Source organism: Macaca fascicularis, chromosome 16 (genome assembly GCF_037993035.2).
Source record: "Macaca fascicularis isolate 582-1 chromosome 16, T2T-MFA8v1.1".
NCBI classification, from domain to species: domain Eukaryota; kingdom Metazoa; phylum Chordata; class Mammalia; order Primates; family Cercopithecidae; genus Macaca; species Macaca fascicularis.
The window spans coordinates 84964473-84985298 of record NC_088390.1 but is presented as its reverse complement, the minus strand read 5'-3'; the positions used below and the strand labels follow the sequence as shown (position 1 = coordinate 84985298).

Sequence of the window (20826 nt, the reverse complement as noted above, 5' to 3'; positions counted from 1 at the left end):
GTGGCGTGATCTCGGCTCACTGCAAGCTCCGCCTCCCGGGTTCACGCCATTCTCCTGCCTCAGCCTCCCAAGTAGCTGAGACTACAGGCGCCCGCCACCACGCCTGGCTAGTTTTTTGTATTTTTAGTAGAGACAGGGTTTCACCATGTTAGCCAGGATAGTCTCGATCTCCTGACCTCGTGATCCACCCGCCTCAGCCTCCCAAAGTGCTGGGATTACAGGCTTGAGCCACCGCGCCCGGCCGGGAAAACAAAATCTAATGACAGATAACAGTAAAGTCCAAATCATAATTACAGGTGGCCACCACCTTTTTTTTTTTTTTTTTTTTTTTTGAGACAGAGTCTCTGTCACCCAGGCTGGAGTGCAGTGGCGTGATCTTGGCTCACTGCAAGCTCCGCCTCCCAGGCTCACGCCATTCTCCTGCCTCAGCCTCACAAGTAGCTGGGACTACAGGCGCCCGCCACCACGCCTGGCTAATTTTTTGTATTTTTAGTAGAGACGGGGTTTCACTGTGTTAGCCAGGATGGTCTTGATCTCCTGACCTCGTGATCCTCCTGCCTCGGCCTCCCAAAGTGCTGGGATTACAGGCGTGAGCCGCTGCGCCCGGCCAAGTGGCCACCACCCTTGTGGTAGAACTCCTACTTGCAGGGGAGCCAGGGTCCTGACCCTACTCTCTACCCTTTCCCACCCCTGTCGGCAGGTCAGTGGCCCCCACAAAAGGGACTTACTCCCACCTGGCCCTCCATTTGCAGCTGTGGACGATCCACCCAGCATTGACCACACTTTCCTTGACCCTCAGGTCCTTCCGAAAAAAGAGAATTAGATGAATTTAGATGCTCCTTTCCTGAGAGTGACCCCATTCTGGCCCAGTTGAGTGAAACATCTCAATGGTCTCTCTCTGGTTCCCCTAGGCCCTGGTTTTGGTTTTGAGCTAAATTATTTAAGGCTCTCTGGTCAACAGCCAATGAGGCACAGGTCCTTAGTGGCCCCTAATGGGCATGGATCATGGAGAAATAGACTCCAATCCAAGATTAGGTAGCAGTGAGGAAACACACCAAAAGCAATGCAGCAAAAGAGTGCAACCGAAAGTGGTTTCTCCAGAACAGCTTTTCTCCTGTGCTTTCCTTCCAGGACTGGTCGGCCAACCTGCTGTTTGAAAGAAAGGACAATAAGAAAGAGGCCCTGTTAGACTTGGATGGAAGAATTGCCAACCTCAGCAAGCGCTACACAGCAGTCAGGGATGCTGGCGTGAAGATCCAAGCCATGGTTGCAGTAAGGAAACACCCAGGAGGTTTTTTAAGAACCCACTTGCTTTTAGCAGGGAGGAGAGAGTAAAGGCAGAGCTGGAGATTTCATAAAAATGATTAGTGACACATTTTTAGTGGTCACTGAAGTCCGTGATCTGGCTGGATGCAGTGGCTCTCACCTGTAATCCCAGCACTTCGGGAGGCCGAATCGGGCAGATCACCTGATGTCAGGAGTTTGAGACCAGGCTGGGTAACATGGCAAAACCCCGCCTCTACTACAAATACAAAAATTAGCCAGGCATGGTGGCACATGCCTGTAATCCCAGCTACTCGGGAGGCTGAGGCAGGAGAATCGCTTGACCCTGGGAGGCAGAGGTGGCAGTGAACCAAGATCGCACCTCTGCACCCCAGCCTGGGTGAAAGAGTGAGACTCCATCTCAAAAAAAAGAAAAAAAAGAAAAAAAATCTATGATCTTGAATCCAAGCGAGCCTTATCTTTAAGTAGCAGAGCACCCTCACTGTCTACTTCCAAGCCTGGTTCCTCTTGTGATGGGCCTGCCCTCCGCTAAGGGCACCAGAGCCCTCACCCTGCACAATGTGGGTATGGCCAAGTGACATCTTCATACTAGGTCAACAAATCTTGTCTTCCCAGGATGAGCTGCTGAGGGTGGGTACCGTGTGTTTATCGGTATCCCCCAGGGATTTCCCATCCATGGGTGGTGTGGGCAGGGAACAGTAACCTGGGAAGAGCGAGCACCATTCCAGTGTGCACAGGGTGTATCACTACCCGTACATGTGAGTGGATAGAATGTGATAATGCGTGTCTGTTTTGCTACCTAGGTTGCCGGCTGTTCCTTCTTGCCAATAGTCCCAACAGTGCATGACTCTGTGTCCCTGCCAGCCTCTTGGGAGCCCTCATAGTTGGCACATTCAGTGGGCGAATGCAAAACAGTAGACTGGCATTCCTGGGTGCTCCGTCTGGAGTCCTGACATCGTAGGGGTTTTCATGCTCTCCTCACTTGGCAGTTATTTCATCCAGCTTGCATTTTTGTTTGTCTCTGAGGAGAATGTGAAAGGTGGATCTTTGCATTGGCCTATAAAAGAGAATATTCTGCCTTGAGCTTAAAATATGGCTGGGCATAGTGGCTGACGTCAGTAATCCCAACACTTTGGGAGGCTGAGGTGGGTGAATCACTTGAGGTCAGGAGTTTGAGACCAGCCTGGCCAACATGGAGAAACCACGTCTCTACTAAAAATACAAAAATTAGCCAAGTATAGTGGCAGGCACCTGTAATCCAAGCTACTTGGGAGGCTGAGGCAGGATAATTGCTTGAACCTAGGAGGCAGAGGTTGCAGTGAACCAAGATTGCACCACTGCACTCCAGCCTGGGCGAAAAGAGTGAGACTCCATCTCAGAAAAAAAGTATTTTAGAGCAGTTTTTTGGGGGGTTTCCAGTGGATGGTGCAAATCAGTAGTGTGGACTTTAATAATGAGTCATCCCATCCAGACAGACCAGCAGGCCCCACCCAGGGGATGGGCCATTATTGGCTGTTCCTGTTGTCACATCATTGCTCTAAAGATCATCACTCCAGGAAGTGACTTGACCTAACCAGAATCGGTTTTGCCTCATTCCCATTTCCCATCCCTCCCCTCCCTGCCATGGTGCCAGAAGCTCCCTGTAAATTAAAATGCTAAACTGCAAAAATGTTACTTGTAAGAGTTAACTGATTAGCTTCTTAACTCTCTCAGAATGGTTGGAAACAGAGCATAGGAGAGAAATTTGACTTAGGATTAGGAAAGGTTCAGAGGGCAGGCGCATAGCAAGAGGGCAGGTGAGGAGGCAGGACTGGGCTGAGGCTGAGGCCAAGCACCAGGGACAGGAGCCTAAGAGGGGCAGAAGCCAGCAAACCAGCCTCTCCTGTTCCCCAACTGGGATGAGACGGCATTGCCTCTTGTGCACGACTTTGTCGCCACATATGTTTACTCTCATGACAGTCATTAGAGCCATTTCTTTTTATCTTATGCTGAAGTTATTTGAGCCCAAGTCTTCTCTCCCTTATTAGAATAGACCTGCCTGAGGGCATAGACTGAGGGAATTAATCTTTGAGTTTCCCTATAGCATTTAGTATCCTAGAGATCCATCCATCCATCCATCCATCCATCCATCCACTCACACATCTATCCACCCCCTTAATCTGTCTACTCATCCACCCACCCCACCCACCCAGCCAGCCACTCACCCACCAACCCACCCCACTTATCCACCCACCCATCCACTCATCCGTCTACTCACACATCTACCCATGGCATTCATCTGTCCGCCCATCCATCCACCCATCCATGCATCCATCCATCTGTCCATCTACTCACATATCTATGCACCCCATTCATCCATCTATGGACTCACACACCTACCCACCCCATTCATCTGTCTGTTCACCTACCCCACTCACTCACCCACCCATCCACCCACCCACTCACCCATCCACCCACCCACTCACCCACCCACCCACCCACTCACCCATCCACCCACTCACCCATCCACCCATCCATTCACATACCCACCCACCCACCCACTCACCCATCTACGAACCCCATCCATCCATCTGTCCATCCACCCACCTGACTCATCAACCCACCCCACCCACTAATCCACCCATACAACCAACCACCCACCCACCAACCCCTGCTCTGTGCCAGGCATACTGCTGAGTGCTGGGGTACAGTGTTGGAGGGGATGGTCAACCTTTGGCCTCATGAATTTGGGCATCAAAAGGGCATGCAGACCAAAGACAAAGATGGGTAAATAAAATAATTCTGAGTGGCCCTCTGAGCCATGGTGAGCATAAATAACAGGTTGCTAGAGGAAACCCAACTAGAGATGGAGGTATTCCTTTGGGAGGAAGGGACATTTGAGCTGAAATCAAAAAGATTGGAGGCCAGATCCAGCAAGAAAGTGAGGGAGCAGCCGTGCAAAGCCTTGTGTAGGAAGGAGGCCAGCACCTGCAGGATGCTCAAAGCAGCCCCGTGTGTCCGGCGTGTGAACATGAACGGGTGGTCCAGAGAGGCACTAAACAGTGTGATCGAAGAGCAGACACACCCAGTGAAGCGAGGCCCAACTGTGTGCTTCTGTTTGCAGGAAAATGCAGAACTGTTCAGGGCAGACACACTGAGTCTGCCCTGGAAGGATTATGTCATCTACATTGACGACATGGTCTTAGACGAATTTGACCAGTTCATTCGCAGATCTCTGAATTTCCTGATGGACAACATGGTTACAGATGTAAGTTATAAACATAAGGTAATATATATATATATGTATATGTATTCTTATATGTTAGAATCTATAGTTTCTAATTTCCTGATGAAAGAACAGGCTATCATTTTATAGACTTATTAAAATATACCTCAGGTGATCCACTTGACCTGGTTTTAAACCTGGAAGTCCTGCATCTCAGAATCCCCTCAGTCCCAGGCACTCAGGACCACTGGTCGCCTTAAATCTGCCATAACTTAAGTTGGCTGCAGAAAACCTCAGGAGACCTAAGAGGATGGTCCTACCTCACTGCCAGGTGAGGGAAAGTGGACACCACTGCCCCCTACTCATGTGGATTGGGGGGAGGGTCCCCTGTCAGCAGCAACAGCCATTCACCTACTCAATTCTAGACTGCTGAGGAGAAGGTAAACCAGGCAGCAAAGAGGTTGTGCTGGTTAATCCCATGGAGGCATTCTCTTCATGGCAATGGCCCCTTTCCTACCTGTGTCGTCTTTTTTTTTTTTTTTTTTTTTTAAGAGACACAGTCCTCTGTCATCCAGGCTGGAGTGCAGTCGCGCGATCTCAGCTCACTGCAACCTCCACCTCCTGGGTTCAAGCAATTCTTTGCCTCAGCCTCCCAAGTAGCTGGGCTTATAGGCACCTGCCACCATGCCCGGCTAATTTTTGTATTTTTAGTAGAGACGAGGTTTCACCATCTTAGCCAGGCTGGTCTTGAACTCCTCACCTCATAATCCACCAACCCCGGCCTCCCAAAGTGCTGGGATTACAGGCAGGAGCCACCACGCCAGATCCTGTCTTTTTTGTTGTGATGGCTTCTAAATGATTTTGAGTACCACCAGGAGGCCAAGATCAAAGACTCCTCCAGGCCACCAACAGCAAAGGAACGCGGCAGTGGCGTGCCTCGTACCGGCCAGGGAGGGTGGATGGTGTTGGAGCCTGGCACATGGGTCTCAGAGGCCAGCTGGTAACCAGTTACAGACCCAAAATTCAGTTGATGAAAGTAATCATCTCTACAACTGTCCCAGTGAAAGCGTCTCAGTGAAAACCATAAAGAAGTCCTGGTAGCAAGTTGTCCTCCTCAAAGAGTTCCAAGGGGTCCTCCTACCATCTGGGGGCAGGAGCCGACCTGAGTCTTTAGAAAAGTCTGATCACCCAAGTCCATGACAATTGACCGTTTGTCCCAATTAGCACCTCACTCAGATACTGATACAGCCCCTCCTGCCCATAGACAAATTGGGGGGCTCAAAAGCCCACCACCCACAGGTCCAATGGGGACTCTCTCGGGGACAGATCAGTGGCCACAGTGTGATCTCACAGCCTGGTGGATCCTGGCCCACATCTGGAGAATCGTTGGTTTGGCAGGAGAAGCACTAGGGTTGACCTCAATCCCATCACTGTTAACCAGACCAGCACCTGCAGCCCTGCAGCCTCCCAGGGGCCTCCAGAGCTCTGTAAACGGGACTTCCCAGGGAGAGGGACAGGCAGGCTTGGCCAGCCCCTGCAGTACCTGCTTTGTGTGTTAGTGATTCATTTAGTCCCTGCAGTAACCCAGAACAATGGAAACAATGTCTCCATTTTTTTTTTTTTTTTTTTTTGAGGCAGCGTTCTGCTCTTGTCACCCAGGCTAGAGTGTAATGGCGCGATCTCGGCTCGTTGCAACCTCTGCCTCCTGGGTTCAAGCGATTCTCCTACCTCCGCCTCCCGAGTAGCTGGGGTTACAGGCACCCACCACCAGGCCGGGCTAATTTTTTTTTTTTTTTTTTTTTTTGTATTTTTAGTAGAGACGGGGTTTTGTCATGTCGGTCAGGCTGGTCTCAAACTCCTGACTTCAGGTGATCCACCCGCCTCGGCCTCCCAAAGTGCTGGGATTACAGGCGTGAGCCACCGCACCCGGTCAACAATGTCTCCATTCTATAAAATGTTTAGCCTCATTTTATATATTTGGGGAAGTTGGGAGTTAAGTGACTCCCCAAGGCCTCACAGCTGGCAAGTAGCAGGTGCAGGCTTTGAACTGAGGTCTGAGGTCTACCTGATCCTGCCCCTCCCCTTGCCCCAACCTGCACCTGCCTGCTTTTGGCCTTGTGGCTGTGCATATTTGTCTCCGTAGCGATTGCTCAAGGAGCAGAGTGCGCTGAGACATGAGCTCTCAGAAGCTTCCCAGGCTACTGGAAGGCAGTGGTACATTGATGGTGCAGAGCGGACGATCAGGGCACTGAGAATCGTCCGATGGAGGACAGACGTGTTGACCACTGCCAACCCTGCCCGTTTCAGGAGAGCATCGCTCCCCTGTTTGAGATCCGCATGGAGCTGGACGAGGATGGGCTGACCTTCCGCCCATCCCTGGAGGTGGGTTCGGAGCACGGCTTCCTGGCGCTGATTGAGGGCCTGGTCAACGACATCTACAACGTAGCCAGGCTCATCCCTCGGTTGGCCAAGGGCAGGATGAACTACAAGGTCAGTCCTGGCCTCTTCTGGCCATACCTGGGGCCATCCATTGCTTTCCCCATTTGGTGTTGCCGCCCTAACTCGACAAGGCCGGGCTGTTTACCTTTTAAATGACATCGTGTGACCTCTAGGACGACATGGCCACTTCTCTCCCCACTCCCACATCTGTCCTTCTGCCCAAAGTGGCTTCTTCTCAGTCAACCTGCCTGGGTTTCATTCCCTCATCATTCCTCCGACCCCCCAACATGATGCCAAGAGGGTAACCTCTCCCAACTTCCTGACTGTTCACTCAGTCCTGTAATTTTTTTGAGACAGGGTCTCACTCTGTCACCCAGGCTAGAGTGCAATGGTGCAATCTTGGCTCACTGCACCCTCTGCCTTCCGGGCTCAATTGATTCTCCCGCCTCAGTCCCCCAAGTAGCTGGGACTACAAGCATGCGTCACCAAGCCCAGCTTGATGATGTATTTTTTGTAGAGATGGGGTTTTGCCATGTTGCCCAGGGTGGTCTTAAACTTCTTTATTTTTTTATTTTTTTGTTTTTTTTGAGACAGAGTCTTGCTCTGTCACCCAGGCTGGAGTACAGTAGCACAGTCTCAGCTGACTGCAACCTCTGCCTCCTGGGTTCAAGCAATTCTCCTGCCTCAATCTCCCAAAGTGCTGAGACTACAGGTGCATGCCACCACACCTGGCTAATTTTATTTATTTATTTATTTATTTGTATATTTAGTAGAGACAGGGTTTCACCATGGTTTTGCCAGGATGGTCTCAATCTCCTGACCTCGTGATCCGCCTGCCTCGGCCTCCCAAAGTGCTGGGATTACAGGGGTGAGCCACTGCAACCTGCCTAAACTTCTGAACTCAAGCGATCCACCTGCCTAGGCACCCCAAAGTGGTGGGATTACAGGTGTGAGCTACCGTGCCCAGTCTCAGTCCTGTAATGTAAACACTGATTCTCCCAGTACTCAGGCAATTTTACAAATGCGCCTTCCACTGCCTTCCGAAATCATCCCTTCTAAACGCATCAAACAAGACACACACAGACCTGGCCAGGCTCTGGGGGAGGAAGGACAAAAGTCATGGGAAATTTAGCTCCCGCTTAAGGGAGGTTGGAGGTGGTGTGTTTGTTGAAGCATCTATTTGTATAGCAGTAAAAAAAAAAAAATCAGAAAAAACTTAAATGACCTACGTGTTTGTGGAAGAGGGGAGTGACTTGACCAGTTCTGGCCCAAACACAGATTCTGTGAGTTGTCCCAGCGAGCCAGGGATGGAAAGGTGTTGTGACAGGTTATTAGAATGTTTATCAAATTACGGAACAATGTTTAGAAGATGGTTTCATTTGCTTAAACAAGCAAAAATCTGGGTGAGTGCTCACCAGGATGGGAGGAAGGAGGGAGGGGGGAGGGGTGTGGCCGCAGGCTTTTTCTCTCATGCATTTCTGCATTGCTTGAATTGTAAAATAATGGACACGTATGATTTGTTATAACCAATATTTACAGCGAGATGAGCTGTCCTGTCCGGGAGGGGGGGATGTGCGTGTGCTTGTGTGTGTACGCGTGTGCTTGGATGCATATGTGCCCGTGTGCATATTTACATGTGTAGGGGGGAGGCATGCGTGTACTGAGGTGAAGTGAGGACACGAGGGAACAGCTAACGACCTGAGAAGGTCAAGGGCAGCTCCCGAGAGGAGTGGGCGTGTGAGCGGTTTCTGGGAGGGCGGGAGGAGGTTTCCATGCTGAGAAGATGGCTGTGATTTTAGGCGCAAGTGCAGGCAGCAAGCTGTTCCAGAGTTGAGAATAGAATCTGCCCCAGTTACACAGACGCTAGGTTAGCACACGTCCTCAGAATCAGTGTGTCCCGGGTGTGCCCCCTCCCACTGTCCCCAAAGCAGGCTGCTCTCAGGCACCCACGGTTGCTGCAGTCAGAGCTGCTCCACCCCTGCGCTCTGCCAGCACACACACTCGGGCTGTCTTGCAGACACCCTGGGACGTTCAGGCAGAACATTCCAGAGCTGAAGGGTCTGTTGCCGGGGAGAAGGGTCCCTCAAAAGCCTGCTGGTCTAGCAGACTCTTACGTGGTGCCAAGCTGTGGAAGACAATGAGAGGGTCAGGCATCTAGACTGCTGGGTCCCAGGACCACTTCCCAGAGACCCAGGTACCCTAGCTTGGTGGCAGAGAGTACCCAAGGGATGCTTCCCATGGGTACCAGGGTGGCCAGCCCAGAGGAATTGGGGTCAGGACAAGGAGGAGACAGAATGTGGGCCTCAGGCTACCTACAGGGGAGACCAGCGAGGGCAAAGCCCCCAGGCAGTGGGCCCTGCCTGCCCCTGGCATGCCAGGCTACCACCAGCCCAGCCCAGGTGGAACTTGGATCCCACCTGGGGAGATCCAAAGAAGTGCGGGGGACAATCTCGGCTGGAGCAGGGGGATGCCTGGAAGTTACCACAATGAAATCCTGAAGCACCTGCTCGTGCTCTGAACACTGCGCTCCCCACCCTGGGCAGAAAGAGGGTCCTGAGGGGCGAGAGCCACGTGTCAGGCACAGGTGAGCCCGCGACTGAATTCCGAAGCACACCCCAAATGCTTTCGGGCAGCCACAAGGAGCTTCAGGCTTCTCTCCCCTGTGGCTTCTTTTCATCCACAGCTTACATGCAGGGTGGCCCAGCCCAGCCCTAGGACCAACCTTCCCCTTCCATCCCAGGCCCACTGACTTCACCTCCTCAATCACAGCGTTTCCTTGTCCTAACCCTTATCAACGAGGTCCCCTGCGCAGACAAGATCCCCATGCACATCTGGGCCCGGATGGGGCCTCTCTGCAGCTGTGAGGTGGGCTCTGGGCTACAGGGGCAGTCTCCAGTTGTCTGGTACCTGAGCCTGGGTGATTTAGGGCGGGGAAATACTGGCTTGGTGTGAGAGTTGGGTAAAGGGAGTGGCTGAGGGTCGGCTGGTTTGCATATGGACGGCATGCCCCCAGCTGAGAGCCCTTTGCCATCTCCAAGAATTGCCCAGCCCTGGGAAGGGCAGGCTCTTCCTGGCCCCATAAAGTTTTTTTGTTTGTTTGTTTTTTAAGATGTCAAAATTGGGCCGGGCACATTGGCTCACATCTGTAATCCCAGCACTTTGGGAGATTGAGGCGGGTAGATCACCTGAGGTCAGGAGTTGGAGACCAGCCTGACCAAAATGGCGAAACCCCGCCTTTACTAAAAATGCAAAAAATTGGCCGGGCACAGTGGCTCACGCCTGTAATCCCAGCACTGGGACGCCGAGGTGGGCAGATCACAAGGTCAGGAGATGGAGACTGTCCTGGCTAACATGGTGAAACCCCATCTGTACTAAAAGTACAAAAAATTAGCCGGGTGTGGTGGTGGGCGCCTGTAGTCCCAGCTACTCAGGAGGCTGAGGCAGGAGAATGGCATGAACCTAGGAGGCGGAGCTTGCAGTGAGCCGAGATGGTGCCACTGTACTCCAGCCTAGACAACAGTGCAAGATTCCATCTCAAAAAAAAAAAGTAAAAAATTAGCCAGGCATGGTGGTGGGAGCCTGTAATCCCAGCTACTAGGGAGGCTGAGGCAGGACAATCACTTGAACCTGGGAGGCAGAAGTTGTAGTGAGCTGAGATCAGGCCACTGCACTCTGGCCTGGGCGACAGAGTGAAACTGTCTCAAAAAAAATAAGATGTCAAAATTTCATAAGATACAGACAATAAAAACGTGATTAATAAACACACCCACCACCTAGGATTCGCCAGTCCTGTGTATAAGCCAATATGTTCTCTTTTTTCTTACACCAGTTTAGGTTGGGTTTTCTGTCACTTGTAACTAAAAAGATCCTGTCTAGCACTGGCCCCTCATGCTCTCTGCTCTCTGCTCTAGCCATTGATGGTAGACGTCTTTTAGTTCCCCAAACTCCCTTCCTCCTCCCACCACAGGGCCTTTGCACCGGCTTTGCTGTTGCCAGGAAAGCTGCTTCTCTTGCTCTTTGTCTACCCATCCATCAGCTCTCAGACCAATGGCCATTCCCTCAGGGCCATTCCCTGACCTGCTCTCCGTTTCACCTGAAGCAAGAGGGTGGAGATGTTTTGTGTCTGTGATTCTTTGATGAATGTCGGACCCCATTCCTGGGCTGCACACTCCCTGCCTGTGTCCCCAGTATCTATCCCAGCATGTGGTACACAGCGAGGGTGAGCTATTGAATGAGTGAATCAATGTGTGAGTCATCTTGGGGTTCCCCAGACAAACGTCACACTTGGCATATCTTCCCATGGCAGAATATTGCAAATCGGTAAAGCTTCCTATTTCCCATGGTGAGAGCTTGGGCCAGGCACAGTGGCACGTGCCTGTGGTCCCAGCTACTTGGGAGGCTGAGGCAGGAGGATCGCTTGAGCTCAGGAGTTCTGGGCTGTAGTGTGCTGTGCACTAAGTTTGGCATCAATATGGTGACCTCCCAGGAGCGGGGGGACCACCAGTTTTGCCTAAAGAGGGGTGAACCAGCCCAGGCTGGAAACAGAGCGGGTCATCATGAGAGACTGGAAGCCCTTTCGCCAACAGAGAGGCACTTCTCAAGACCGAGAGGACAACCCCTAACTTATGAACCAGGCAACATACCTCCCCTTTTTTCTTCTCCCCTGCCCCTTTCAGATGGACCTGGAAGATAACACAGAACTCATAGAGATGAGGGAGGAGGTGTCCAGCCTGGTCATCAGTACCATGAAGGAAGCCGAGGAGTACCAGGATTCCTTTGAGAGGTACTCCTACCTCTGGACGGACGACCTCCAGGAGTTTATGAATAATTTCCTGATATATGGGTGCGCAGTCACTGCGGAGGACTTGGAGACCCGGACAGATGACACCATCCCCAAGACACCACCCACCCTGGCTCAGTTCCAGCAGCAGGTGCGTGCGGACCTCACCCACCAGCCTCCTTGTCTCCAGAGTTTTCCAGGAGAGGATCACCAGGCTTGCTTTAAAACTTGGGTGAATTGTTTTAAGATGCAGGTTCTCTTGTTACCAGGTTGGGCAAGGCAAACAGATCAGGAGGTGACCGTCATTGGAAAGGTGGTTTGTTACTCACAGTTCCCAAGAAGCAGACATGGCACACCACACAGGCCTGCATGGGGGAGCATCAGGGTCAGTCAGGAGGCAGAGGGATCTGGGGGAAATAGGGAGAGTAAAGAGCCTTTATTGTGGCTTCCAGGGAAGGAATGGGCAGAGGTCACAGGCTTAGGGTTGGTGAGTTTGAATAACTTCAGCAGTCTCTAGGCTGTAGGGGCTGTCTGGTACCTGACTTTGGGGTGATGAGAGCTGAGGGCGAGTGGGTAGCAGCCCAGAAGGTAAAACCCTGTGAGAGCCCAATCAAGGGGATGGTTGGTTGGAGGCGTGGGCTCTGGGTTGGCTCATTTGCATATAAAACCACGCCCCCGAGTGAATTGTTTGTCTCTCGAAATCGACTAGGTGTGGGAGGGGCCGTCCCTGGGCAAGTCCCCAGATGTCAGAGCATGAAGAACACAGAAAATCACATCTGTCAGTAATAACCTCAAATGTAAATGGATTCAATTCTCCACTTAAAAGATACAGACTGTCTGAGTGGATTAAGGTGACCCCAATATATGCTGCTTACAAGAAACTCACTTCGCCTGTAAAGACAGACTGAATGCAAAAGGATAGAAAAAGAGATTCCACACAAACAGAAACCAAGAACAAGCAGGAATGACTATAGTTACGTCGGATAAGACAGACTTTATGTCGTCCCGGCGCGGTGGCTCATGCCTGTAATCCCAGCACTTTGGGAGGCCAAGGTGGGCAGGAGATCAAGACCATCCTGGCTAACACGGTGAAACCTCGTTTCTACTGAAAATACAAAAAATTGGCCGGGCGCGGTGGCTCAAGCCTGTAATCCCAGCACTTTGGGAGGCCGAGATGGGCGGATCACGAGGTCAGGAGATCGAAACCATCCTGGCTAACATGGTGAAACCCCGTCTCTACTAAAAAATACAAAAAACTAGCCGGGCGAGGTGGCGGGCACCTGTAGTCCCAGTTGCTCGGTAGGCTGAGGCAGGAGAATGGCATGAACCCGGGAGGCAGAGCTTGCAGTGAGCTGAGATCTGGCCACTGCACTCCAGCCTGGGTGACAGAGCGAGACTCTGTCTAAAAAAAAAAAAAAAGAAAATACAAAAAATTAGCTGGGCGTGGTGGCAGGCGCCTGTAGTTCCAGCTACTTAGGAGGCTGAGGCAGGAGAATGGTGTGAACCCGGCAGGCGGAGCTTGCAGTGAGCAAAGATTGTGCCACTGCACTCCAGCCTGGGCAACAGAGCGAGACTCCATCTCAAAAAAAAAAAAAAAAAAAGACAGATTTTATGTCAAAAACAGTAAAACAAGACCAAAGAAGGTCACTATATAATGGTAAAAGGATCAACTCAGCAAGAGGATTTAACAATTCTACATGTCTATGCACCCAGCACCAGATCACCCAGATACATAAAGCAAATAGTAGTAGATCTAAAGGGAGAGAGAGACCCCAATACAGTAACAGTTAGGGATTTCAACACCCTACTTTCTGCATTGGACAGATCATCTAGACAGAAAATCAACAAAGAAACACTGGAGTTAAACTGCACTGTAGCCCACAGGGACCAAAAGACACAGCTGCAGAGCACTTTATCCAACAGCCACAGAAAGAATGCGGAGAATAAGAAAACAGTTAACACACAAACCTCTAGCTCTGTTCCCGACGCACAGTGAGAAAGAGGGTCCTGTGGGCAAGGGTGACCCATGCCCAGGGGTACATTCTGCAGCACAGGGTTGGGGCAGCGGGAGGAGTTAGAGGCCCCAGGTTGTAAATCAGCACCAAGAAGGATGAGCTAGGGGTGTCCTTTAGGAGCCTGTGACCTGACTCACCTCTTGAAGCTTCTGTCCTACCCAGCTTCAGAAGTCCGGCTGCCATGACCCGTTCTGCCACAATAAAGGCTCTTTACTGCCCCCATTTTCCCCGGCTTCCTCTGCCTCCTGACTGCCCCTGATGCTCCCCTGTGCAGGCCTGTGTGGTGTGCCATGCCCCCTTCTTGGGAACTGGCACGTTCTGGGGCTAGACTCTGGGGCTGGAAGGAACAATAACTTGGCATGAGGGCCCCCGTGTGCCCCACGCTGCCCTCTGCTGACCCTGGTCCCATAGTGGCCAGCAGGTGAGCAGCGCAGGTGCAGTGCAGGAAGCACCTGGACTGAGGCCCCGTCCTGATGCCCCCCAAGGCTTGCAGGCTATGACAGGCCGCCCGCCGGTGGCCATGTTTTCCAGATCGACTCCTACGAGAAGCTGTACGAGGAGGTGTCCGAGTGCGAGAACACCAAGGTGTTCCACGGCTGGCTGCAGTGTGACTGTCGCCCCTTCAAGCAGGCCCTGCTCAGCACGATCCGGCGCTGGGGCTTCATGTTCAAGCAGCACCTGAGCAACCACGTCACCAACAGGTGGGCGTCCAGCCGTGTCCTCGGAAGCCCACCAGGGAATGGCTCTCCACTTGAGTGGGTAGCATTTGTTGGGTGCCTCCTCCGGGGTAGCAGGGGTGGAGGACGGGCTCCAAGGCTCACTCGGGCTCCAAAGCTCACCCCACCAAGCGTAAGCAGAAAGGTGTCACCGGGCTGCGAGCAAACATTGTCCCTCCTCCAACCCCAGAGTACCAAGCACCTGCTTTGCCCAGGTGCCAGACGTGGAGGAAACCTGAAGTCTGGCAGGGAAAGCTGGTGCTAAACAAACAGACCAGCAGCCGTGGAATGATAGGCGGCCGTCAGTGCTGTGATGGGCACAGTGCCAGGAGAGAGCACTGCCTGGCTGAAATCCATCTGGAGGGCTAGTGAAGGCCTCTGTGGGATGTGGCCGTAGCCTGGGACTCAGGGATGGACTTGAGCTAAGCTGCTGAGGCTTGGGGTGATGTCCGGGCATGGGCTGATCGAGCTGAAGGGATCCAAGGTGGGCAGGGGCGCTCCCTCCCCAGCTGGGGCCTTCGGTGATGGCCAGTTGACCTCACCGTGGTCGTCCCCCTCTGATGGGGCTCCGTACCATCAAGGGTGGGCCCAAGGGGGACTGGGCCCATCACAAATGGTCCCCTTGTCCCTTAGCCTGGCTGACCTGGAAGCCTTCATGAAAGTCGCCAGAATGGGCTTGACCAAGCCCCTGAAGGAGGGGGACTATGACGGGCTGGTGGAAGTGATGGGGCATCTGATGAAGGTCAAGGAGAGGCAGGTGGCCACCGACAACATGTTTGAGCCCCTGAAGCAAACCATCGAGCTGCTCAAGACCTACGGGGAGGAGATGCCTGAGGAGATCCACCTGAAGCTGCAGGTACGTGGTGGGTGGGCGTGGCTGCGTCCAGGTGAGCAGGGAGAAGGTTGCAGGAAGCACCACCAAAGGAAGAGCCAGCCTGGCCTGAACCACAGACCAGCCCATCACACACAACCACGGGGGACGCTGCAGGCTAGATCCCCTCTGGACACCGGATCCCAATGGAACGGCGGGGAGGTGCAGGGAGGAGGTTTCCAGGGGACAGGAGACCCTGGAGACTGCCTCCACGGTGACTCCAGTGCTCCCTCCGTTCCACAGATGTTTTGTTGGATTAAAAATGCCTTCGTTATAATCCCAGCACCTTGGGAGGCTGAGGTGGGTGGATCGCCTGAGCTCAGGAGTTTAAGACCAGCCTGGGCAACATGGTGAAAGCCCATCTCTACAAAAATACAAAACATTAGCCAGGCGTGGCGGTGTAGTCTCAGCTGCTCAGGAGGCTGAGGCAGGAGAATTGCTTGAACCCTGGAGGCAGAGGTTGCAGTGAGCTGAGATCACGCCACTGGACCCCAGCCTGGGTGACAGAGATTCTGTCTCAAAAAAAAAAAAAAATACAAAATGCAAATACAAAAATACAAAATCCTCCTGAGTGCCTGTTGGGAGTGCCCAGTGGAGCTGGGTGCCAGGATGGTGGAAAAAGAACAAGGTCGGGAGACCCTGGGGAGAGATTAGGCAGCTGAAGTGGGGGGAGGGGCTGGCAGCTGCGTTTGCACAGCTCTTGACTGAGAATTCAAAAAACTACAGCTGTCAGCATGGAGGTGTGTGTGCAGGGCAAGGGTGGAAGGATGGAGGAGGTGTGTCCTAGAGCTGCCCTCCAGCCACCTCTAGGTGTGCCCATTGAGGAGACCCCGCTCCCTCCTCTCTTTGAGTCTGGCCTGGAGTTTCCATTTCCTCCCAGCCCATCCACCCCTCCTCCCTCCCTCCCTCTCCCCCCCTCCCTCCCTCCCTCTCCCCCCCTCCCTCTCCCCTTCTCTGTGTCCAGCTACAGACAGGACCCACTCCCCCGTCTTGTGCTGACTCCAGCCAGTCCCCAAGACCCCATAGCCCTGGGGGTGACAAGAGGGAGGGGCCCCGGCCTGGGCAACACAGTGAAACCCTGTCTCTGTAAAAAATTTAAAAAATTAACCAGGCATGGTGGCGCACACCTGTAGTCCCAGCTACTTAGGAGGTGGGAGGATTGGTTGAGCCCAGGAAGTCAAGGCTGCAGCGATCTATGATTGTACCACTGAACTCCAGCCTGGGTGACAGAGCCAAGACTCTGTGTCAAAAGAAAAAAAAGGACTCAGCAGGTTCTCAGCTGTCCCACCCCAAGGTGCTCCAAGCCACAAACAAGGCAACTGGGGTAGTAAAAATGCAGACAGAAACCATAGAGTCAGCAATCGTAGAAGAAATAGAGAAGCGTCCGCTGTGGGCCAAAAGTTCATGGGCTGGGATTTTTTATTTTTCTTTAAAATATTTTATGGCCCGGTGTGGTGGCTCATGCCTGTAATTTCAGCACTTTGGGAGGCCAAGGTGGGTGGATTACTTGAGGCAAGGAGTTCAAGACCAGCCTGGGCAACACGGCAAAATGCCATCTCTACTAAAAATTAAAAAATTAGCCTGGCATGGTGGCAGGCGCCTGTAATCCTTGCTGCTCAGGAGGTTGAGGCATTGGAACCCAGAAGGCAGAGGTTGCAGTGAGCCGAGATTGTACCACTGCACTCCAGCCTCAGCAATAGAGTGAGACTCTGTCTCAAAAAAGAATAAATAATAATTAAACATTTACAATTATACTATTCACCCAAGCGTGGGGAACTTGGGAAATACAAAAACTCATCTAATTGTTGCAGCCATTCTGGAAATGACAACATTATAGAGCTGGAGAAGAGCTGAGCAGTCCCCAGGGGCAGGACTGTGGTGGAGGGATAGAAAGGGGATTCCTCTGTTGTAATGGACAATCCATATCTTGATTGTGGCGGTGTTTGGACAAATCTATATGTGGGATCAGATTGCATGGGAGACCACACACACACACGCGCACGCGTGCGAATGGATCAGGTTTAAAAACATGATGAAAGGTGAGTACATTCTCTGGTCTAGTTAACAGAGACACCAAAGTTGATGTCCTAGGTTGCCATTAAGGAGGCTGGTTTTTGTTTTTGTTTTTGTTTTTGTTTTTTTTGAGACAGGGTCCCACTCTGTCACCCAGGCTGGAGTGCAGTGGTACAATCTTGGCTTACTGTAGCCTCTGCCTCCCGAGTTCAAGTGATCCTCCCAGCTCAGCCTTCTGAGTAGCTTGGACTACAGGCCCATGCCATCACACCCAGCTAAACTTTTTTTGTGTCTTTTTTAGACACGGGGTCTCACTTGTTGCCCAGGCTGGTCTGGAACTCCTGGGCTCAAGTGATCCTTCCACCCAGGCCTCCCAAAGTGCTGAGATTAGAGGTGTGAGCCCCCGCGCCGGCTCCTGCACTGTATTTGTAGCTTTCCATGAGTCTCTGATTATTTCACAATGGAAGGTTTAAGAAAAGAAATGAGAAAGGAGCCCTCCTCCACCTTCGCTTCCTGCAGGAGCTGCCGGAGCACTGGACAAACACCAAGAAACTGGCCATTCAGGTGAAGCAGAACGTGGCCCCACTCCAGGCCAACGAGGTCAGCATCCTGCGGCGGAAGTGCCAGCAGTTCGAGGTATTGTACCTGGCGTAGGGGGCGGGATTTCCGGGGAGCAGCGTGGGGCTCACACAGGGCCCTGCGGCACGCAAGGTGGGGCCACCCTCGGGGCAGGTGGCCGCCCCGTGACCCTCTGTACCCTACTCTCTTCTCTCGCAGCTCAAGCAGCATGAGTTCAGGGAGAAGTTCAGGCACAAGGCCCCGTTCTCCTTCAGCGACCCCAACCCCTACAAGTCCCTGAATACGGTATTTTTGCTCAGGGGTGAGATTGGCGGGTAAGGCTGGGAACCCCACTGCTTTCTTTACTCAAGTTGTTATTCTTTCAAGTCCAGAAACGTGGCCTCCGTGGGACTGACCTTGGGGCCATGCACAAGTGCTCTTATGTGTATGCATGCGCATATGTGTGCAAGCACATGCGTGGGTATGTGAATGAACATGCAAACCCAGCAGCTTCCAGACCATGGGGTGTCCCCTCTGTGTCTCGCTGCTCAGAGCGTGGCTCCAGGCCTCCACAGCTGAGGCTTCTTAACACCTTGTGTGACCCACAGTCCCTTAGCCTGGCTCCGCCCCCTAATCCCCACTCTGTTCACATTCAGCAGCTTCCTGTCTCCTGGGCTTAACGCTCACCTGCCATCGCTCCCTGCCTGCTGCCTCTCCTGACCCACCACATCTGGCAGCAGCCACGCGTCACTCATGTTCCCATTCTGTTCCCACTGTCCGAGTTCATGATCACATCCAGTGCAAATTCACACAGCCCTGGACCTGGCAGCCCGCTCAAGCTCAGGCCCAAAAGGCTCTTGTGGGCAGGAGCGTGTGGGGGTGCTCAGGGCCCAGGGAGGCCTCTTGAGGCCCAGTAGGGCCCTCGTCAGTGCTTCTTTGCTCCCAGTACGGTGCCCAGGTCCTGCTGGGCCAGCCCTGCCTGCACCTCTGCCTCACAGGCTCTAGCACATGTGAACCCCAGGGTCCTCAGGGTCGCCCCACTCTTCCCTTCCCTGAGCTTCAGCTCTTTGGCCTCCAGCTCCGATCCGACCCTCCCTCATGGCTGTTTCCTCATGTCACGTTCCTCAAGCAACAATGGAGATGCAGCCATTCTCTCCCTAGGGCCCCGGGCTGGGTTTTCTGGAAAGATTTGGGGTGAGGGGTACCCCGTGCCCATCCAAGGGGAGCTGTGGAGCTCCAGCTGCTGACCAGGGCAGGTGGTCCCTGCGTGTCCATGTGTGTGCACACACTCCGAGCCCACCTTTGCCACAGCCTGCCCATTACGTGTCCGTGCAAACATACCCACTAACACCAGGTGCCAACTCTTAGTCACAGGATTTGTAAGGACACTGGGGATTTTTCCTCTTTGCTTCTCTCAATTATCTCATTTCAAAGCATTACTTAAATCATTTTTAATAAAATAAAAATATATGAAAGTGGAAGAAATGCTGGGAAATCAGGAACTCTCAGGAGGAAATGAGGCATTTGTACCATGCCCATTGGGAGTCAGTCCCCACGCTGGAATGGGTAGAGCTCACCCTCCCTCCCCTGCAGGCAGGACCCAGGAGGCGTTGGGGGATGGAGGGCTCTGTCCTCCCTCCAGGTGGGACACCATTGTATTGACACCTCCTCCCAGAAGGTTTATCAGGGAGGGCACACTGGAGAGATGAGCAGAACATCGGGGCGTGGGGTGGGGCGCCGTTGAGGGTAGGCAGCCCTACTGACAGCCCCCTCCCCTCCCCTCCCCTAGCAACAAAAGAGCATCTCGGCCATGGAAGGCATCATGGAGGCGCTGTCCAAGTCCGGGGGCCTGTTCGAGGTCACCGTCCCTGACTACAAGCAGCTCAAGGCCTGCCACCGGGAGGTCCGCCTGCTGAAGGAGCTCTGGGACATGATTGTCGTGGTGAGCACAGCGCTCGCTGTGTGGGTGGGGCCCGGGGTTCGGCTCGGAGCTGCCCCGGGCAACAAGAGGGCAGGCTCCTGGTGCCCTTTGGTTGTAAGAATGTGACCACAAGGTTTCTAGTGTTGGGTGGAGGCACCCGAAGGGCCCTGAGATCACGAGGCGGGGTCCCTCTGCTAAAGCAGATATGTTCACCTCTCTCTGTACGTGGGTGGGGGCTCGCCTTCGACTGCCCCCTCTCTCTCTTTGCCTCCCTTCATCTTTTTCCTCTTCCTCTTCGTCCTCCTCTCATTCTCTCTCACATCTCACCTCTTTTAAAGGAATTGTTTTAAGTAAGGAATACCACTCAGTCTGTTCAAGATGCTCTAACAAAATCCCATAAACTGAGTGGCTCATAAACCGCAGACATTTTGTTCCTCACCGGTCTGGAGGCTGGGAAGTCCACGATCGAGGCAGATGTAATGCCTGGTGAGGACCCACTTTGTGGCTCATAGACGGCACCTCTCACCGCATCCTCACGTGGTGGAAGTGGGACGGGCCGGGGGTGAGAAATCTCTCCAGGGTCCCTTTTATAAGAGCACGAATCAGGCCGGATATGGTGGCTCATGCCTGTAATCCCAGCACTTTGGGAGGCCAAGGCAGGTGGATCACCGGAGGTCAGAAGTTTGAGACCAGCCTGGCCAACATGATGAAACCCTCTCTCTATGAAAAATACGAAAATTAACTGGGCATGGTGGCGTGCACCTATAATCCCAGCTTCTCAGGAAGCTGAGGTAGAAGAATTACTTGAACCTGGGAGGCAGAGGTTGCAGTGAGCCAGGATCGCACCACTGCACTCCAGCCTGGGTGACAGAGTAAGACTCTATCTCAAAAAATAAACACATGAATAAGAGCACGAATTGCATTCCTGAGGGCCACGCCCCCATGACCTCATCACCTCCCAAAGGCCCTGCCTCCTAATATCACCTGTGAGGTAAGGATTTCAACACAGGAATTTAGGGGGGAA

At 52.9% G+C, this 20826-nt stretch overlaps 1 protein-coding gene across 1 annotated transcript in view; it reads left to right on the top strand.

Annotated features, from left to right (window-relative positions):
• DNAH17 (dynein axonemal heavy chain 17) overlaps positions 1-20826 on the top strand; it is a 171464-nt gene that overhangs the window by 36519 nt on the left and 114119 nt on the right. Inside the window, exons 17-25 of the mRNA XM_045376584.3 lie at positions 1132-1272; positions 4388-4531; positions 6797-6979; positions 11605-11859; positions 14255-14424; positions 15073-15295; positions 17843-17959; positions 18101-18187; positions 19671-19823. Coding sequence (XP_045232519.2) covers positions 1132-1272; positions 4388-4531; positions 6797-6979; positions 11605-11859; positions 14255-14424; positions 15073-15295; positions 17843-17959; positions 18101-18187; positions 19671-19823 — 1473 coding nt within the window. The remainder of the gene's footprint in view (positions 1-1131; positions 1273-4387; positions 4532-6796; positions 6980-11604; positions 11860-14254; positions 14425-15072; positions 15296-17842; positions 17960-18100; positions 18188-19670; positions 19824-20826) is intronic.